At 38.0% G+C, this 5,039-nt stretch overlaps 1 protein-coding gene across 2 annotated transcripts in view; it reads left to right on the top strand.

The window, feature by feature from the left end:
• The window catches only part of CCDC174 (coiled-coil domain containing 174), a 31,000-nt gene that overhangs the window by 12,803 nt on the left and 13,158 nt on the right, over nt 1-5,039 (top strand). For both annotated transcript variants that reach the window (XM_019504904.1, XM_019504903.1), the window contains exons 5-6: nt 878-1,058; nt 4,438-4,533. In XM_019504904.1, coding sequence (XP_019360449.1) covers nt 878-1,058; nt 4,438-4,533 — 277 coding nt within the window. The remainder of the gene's footprint in view (nt 1-877; nt 1,059-4,437; nt 4,534-5,039) is intronic.

Genomic DNA, 5,039 nt, shown 5'->3' with positions numbered 1-5,039 from the left:
ACGTCCCTCCTGAAGTGTGGCGCCCAGAACTGGATGCAGTACTCCAGCTGTGGCATGACCAGTGCCACATAGAGGGGGAGAATCACCTCCTTGGATCTGCTTGAGATGCATCTGTGGATGCATGACAAGGTGCGGTTGGCCTTCCTGACTGCATCCCCACACTGCCGGCCCATGTTCATCTTGGTATCAATGATGACTCCAAGATCCTTTTCTGCCTCTGTGCTGACGAGAAGAGAGTTCCCCAGCCTGTAGGTATGGTGCTGGCTCTTCCTCCCCAGGTGCAGCACCTTGCACTTGTCAGTGTTGAATCCCATCCTATTCTCATCCACCCACCCCTGTAACCTGTCTAGGTCCGACTGTAGCTTATTCCTTCCTTCTAGCATGCCCACATCCCCCCACATCTTAGTGTCATCAGCAAATTTGAACAGGGTTCTTTTTACCCCCTCGTCCAAGTCACTGATGAAGATGTTGAACAGTGTGGGCCCGAGGACCGAGCACTGGAGGACCCCCTGCCCACATCCCTCCAGGTCGAAAATGACCCATCCACCACCACTCCAGCCAGTTGGCAACCCATTTGACTGTGGCCCTCCAGCCAGTTGGCAACCCATTTGACTGCGTAAATTTATCTGTGAATTTTTCTGTATGGTACAAAGAAGATTTATTACTTTAAACAAAGTTGCTTTCAGAAATGCAGCTCATCAGTAAGGAGTCAGGTTATAGTTCTGAGTTTGCTTGGCACTAGATGAGATTAAAGTATTATCCGATAGCATAGTCAAGGGCATTTGCAGCTGGAGAGCTGATTGTGGCTATTTCATATTGATTTGTTCAGTTCTGTTCTTTTGATGCCTGCTATCTAAGAATTGATTTTCTGCCCTAGATGAAGAAACTGAGAATTTGTACCTTGTGGATTTCACTCAGAAGATCATAGACAATCAGAGAGAGGTACAGGATCTATGTAGGAGTGAAGCTTCTAGAAAGACATCAGAAAAGAAGGAAGATGAAGAAGAAACACTACCTGAAATGGAAATACCAGCTCCACAGGACCCCAGTGAAGAATGGTTGGTAATATACAATGGGCAGAACCATTGAAACAAGTCTGTTTTTTATTTCTAAGCAATCTCTTGGGGAGGTAATCTGTTTTACATTTGTTTTGGCTGATATAACATATTTATGAATGGTGACATCCTTTCACCACAAGAAGCATTCTTTTACATTGATTTTTCTATGTTGTAGGAAGGACACCATATGGGATATCTTATTTCCATATAGTTTAATCTGTTGGGTTTTGAATATCTGTAAACTTGCAGTTCAGTTTTACTTAACTGCTGTTTTAATCTCCTTTCTTTTATCAAAACTGAGCAAGATGCTACTGTTTGCACTGAATTCCTCAAATCCATATGTTTTCTGTGGCATATAAAATAATGCAATTGTTACTGATTCTTAAGGAGTTCAGATGAAGTCTTCCATTACACAGATCAGATTATATCAGCTGGGCCTTTTCCTAAGTCAGAGTTAAATTTTAAAAGCCAGAGATGGAATGTTTGTATATCAGTCCTATTTTGTAGGTCAGTTGCCAAAGCAGCTATTTGAAAACCCAGTAGCTTTCTTGGATTCTTGTTTTATCTCTGTTCAGATCACTTGAATAGATGAAATGATAAAGTAGGTAACCCACCAGTTATTCCTTTTAAATTCAGTTATCAATAAGAGAGAAGAATGGCACAGAATAGAATGCATGATTTATTTGCCTTCCAGTACATTCCTGTAGTGTCTCTGAAGCTCTCACTAGGATTGATTTGTTCAATGCAGCTAGACTTACGAATTTTTTGAGTTATAATGTGTATAGAAGGCTAAGCTGTAACAGAATCAATCGTTATCACCTAGTACTTAAGATCATTCTGATTTTAAACATAGCCTTTTTAGACTGAAAAATGAAAAATCTTACCTCTTCCAAAAAATTACCCAGCATTTTGTTTTTCAAATTGCCAATAAATTTCCTTCCTCAACTAGGTTTTCTAAACTGATAACACATGATAAGAGTTTGAGTCAGTTCATATAACTTTGATATATTTTGTTCGGGGAAATATGCTATAAAATAATAATTGTGTTAAAGAGGTCCACTTCTTATTTTTCTGGTGAATTTAGGGCAGTCCTAAATGTGATTATTGATAGAGACTATATATGCAGTATATCTTTCATGTAAATGTAACTTAATAAGATTTTTTTTTTCAACACCCTCTTTATTCTTTGAAATAGCTATTTTTTACTGATGACATGGAGCTGTCTAAAACAGCAATAGGTTTGGTTATGTGGCACTACTCTTTGTATAGATTTTCTTCAGTTGTAGGACAAATATGGTTTCCAACCCTCCCTTACATTTTAAGTTCTAGAATTTCAAGCTAACCATATTGCTAACACTTCTGTAGCTAAGTTTCAGGCAGATGATAATCTCCTGCTAAAGATACTGGAAATAATTATGAAGCCTATCTCTGGATAAGTCCTGTCCATTCACAAAGAAAAGTGTTTATGGAGTTGGAGGTTTTATTATCAGGAATTGACTTAAAACAGCAATAACCAGTTTGCAAAAATGGCATCAAGTTTTGTAACTTACTGGGTTAAGATAGGGAATGTCCTCCAACCTCTCTAACCATGTGGTGCCGGGGGTGGGGGAGGTGGAGCTAACAGAGGGCAAAGAACTAAAAAAGCTGTAAAATACCATGCAAAAATCCAGAACTCTTGGTTCAGAGATGATACTTTTTATTAGACCAACTGGGAGAATTGCAAAAAAATTACCTTTTCCTGCAAGCTAATAATAAGATTTTTTTGTTGTTGTTGTAATTCTCCCAGTTGGTCTAATAAAAGGTATCTCTGAACCAAGAGTTCTGGATTTTTGCATTTTTTTCTTGTCTCAGACCAACACAGCTACCAAATGCATCTGTAAAATACCATGTAAGTCAGAAATGAAACCATCAAGCTACTTTGTGCTCTGATCGTATTTAATTTTCAGAAACATGAGCCAACGTATTCCACTTTCTGTATTCTTTTTCAACGTTCTTCTGTACCACCTCAATAAAAGGAGGAGGACAGATCTAATTACTGTCTTTATAAACATTTTGGAGTAGGAATTGCCTCTCTTCTAATTTCGTACAGTATCCAGCACAATGGCATCCCCATCTTCAAAAGGCCTTAGACACTGCCATATTTACTGTTCTCTAACCATGATAAATAGTGGGTCTGGCTGAAATTTTTTTCTTTTGCTATCATTGTTTGTTAGTCACGTTGCTATGCAGAATAGAGGATGTTTTGTTTTTTCCCATGCTTCTGGACTTTGCTGGTTATGGCATGGCATTGGGAAGGATTTTTTCCCCTCCTAGTGCTACAGGAGTCAGGGATGTGTATTGGCTTCCTCAAGATGCACTGGATGTTGAGTGCAGCCAGCATGGTCCTCTTCCTCGGATCGCTCCAGTGTATTTTAACAAAGTACTTCTGTCCTTGAAGCAGCAGGACATTGGCAGTGCCCTCTTCTTCCTGTTTACCTGTGGCAGGTTAGGGTATTAGCGCTTAGGGGGATTGTGCATGGGAGCTGTGCAAGAGAATTGTTCGTGTAGTTTTAAGAAGAAGGTAGGCATATGTTTGCATAGGACAATTTAGATGGGCATGATCCCTGAGCAGATCCTGAGACCCCTACTAACTAACCCAGGTTTCCTGTGATCCTATGAAGGCACAAGTGTTTCAAAGTTAGCCTTAGGGATCATGTTGCATTCTGGATCAGCAGTACTTTGTCAACTGTGACTTGAATTTTCAAAACTCGGATGATTGGAACACTTTTTCCACTAATGCTGCCAAGTTCTTTAGCATCAATAACTACTTCTGTTTATCTGAGTCTATAAATGGAGCATTCACTATGATAAAGAGCTTTTGCGTAAAGCCATCTCTTTCAGTGTTTCAAAGGAGCATTTTGCTATCATTTTACACAGCCTTTTTTCAACTGAGATAAAAATCACTTGAAATCCTTAGTAAATGAGCCTTAGACTGATAATTGAAATATACTGTAGCAATTTAAATTTGTCAGAAGTCAATGTTGCATCATTATTTTCTCCACGGGAAGCAAATACTGTGTTCATAATTTTATTTTGACTTGGAGCTATGTGATATTGTAACTTTTTAAAGAGTTTTTAAACTATTTTGTGTCTGAGACAGGCGACAGGCTGAGCATGAGATGGAGTACAGTATATAAATACAATAAATCTGTCATGGCCCCTCTTAAAAATGCATACTTTTATTCTGTTTCTATCGACTGTTATGCTGGAGGTAAACATAAAACACTGAGAGGATGAATATTCTTGGGAAAGTACTAAACTTTTTATCTACTGGATAAGAGTTCTATAAATCTCAGAATATAAAACTCTATTCATAAAATTCTTTTCCCTTTAATTTCAGGGTTGATTATGTGGATTCCTTAGGCCGATCTAGACGCTGTATGAAGAAGGATTTGCCAGATCTGCTTAAAATGGATAAAGAACTTCAGGGGAAAAGGTGTGGCTTTAATGGAAATATTTTCTCCTACAGTATTTTACAAACTGCTTTTTCCCTGAGAAAAAAAGACTGTTACTTTATTACCCTTGTGTAAATCGAAAATTCCTCAAAGTCACAAAAATCTCTGCATTTATATTGATAACAGTAGAATTTGATCCTGTTCATGTTTAAAACGGTGTGCATTATTGTTGGTTTATGATTAAACTGTTATAATCTTTTTATGCAGTTTTGGGGGAAAGGTAGCTCATTTTATCAAAACTTTCCATTTGAAACACGGGCAGTAATCCAAAGTTTGTTTTATTTTGCTCCAGCAATTGATCCTTTAAGAGATAGGCATGTGCATGCAGTGTTGTCTTGTTTTTAAATTGCAGCATTGGCTCCTGTATTTTACCATAAAAACAAACGTCTAAAAAAATAAGTTAGTGACCTGACAGATACTTGATTTATTTTTCAACTGTGGTCCTTTCTGTGATGAAATTTAATTTATTGAACTCTGAACAATCCCT

Source organism: Gavialis gangeticus, unplaced genomic scaffold (genome assembly GCF_001723915.1).
Source record: "Gavialis gangeticus isolate Ggan-Ray unplaced genomic scaffold, GavGan_comp1, whole genome shotgun sequence".
NCBI classification, from domain to species: domain Eukaryota; kingdom Metazoa; phylum Chordata; order Crocodylia; family Gavialidae; genus Gavialis; species Gavialis gangeticus.
Note: the sequence above shows the minus strand (reverse complement) of the source record. Positions and strands in the feature narration are given on the sequence as shown.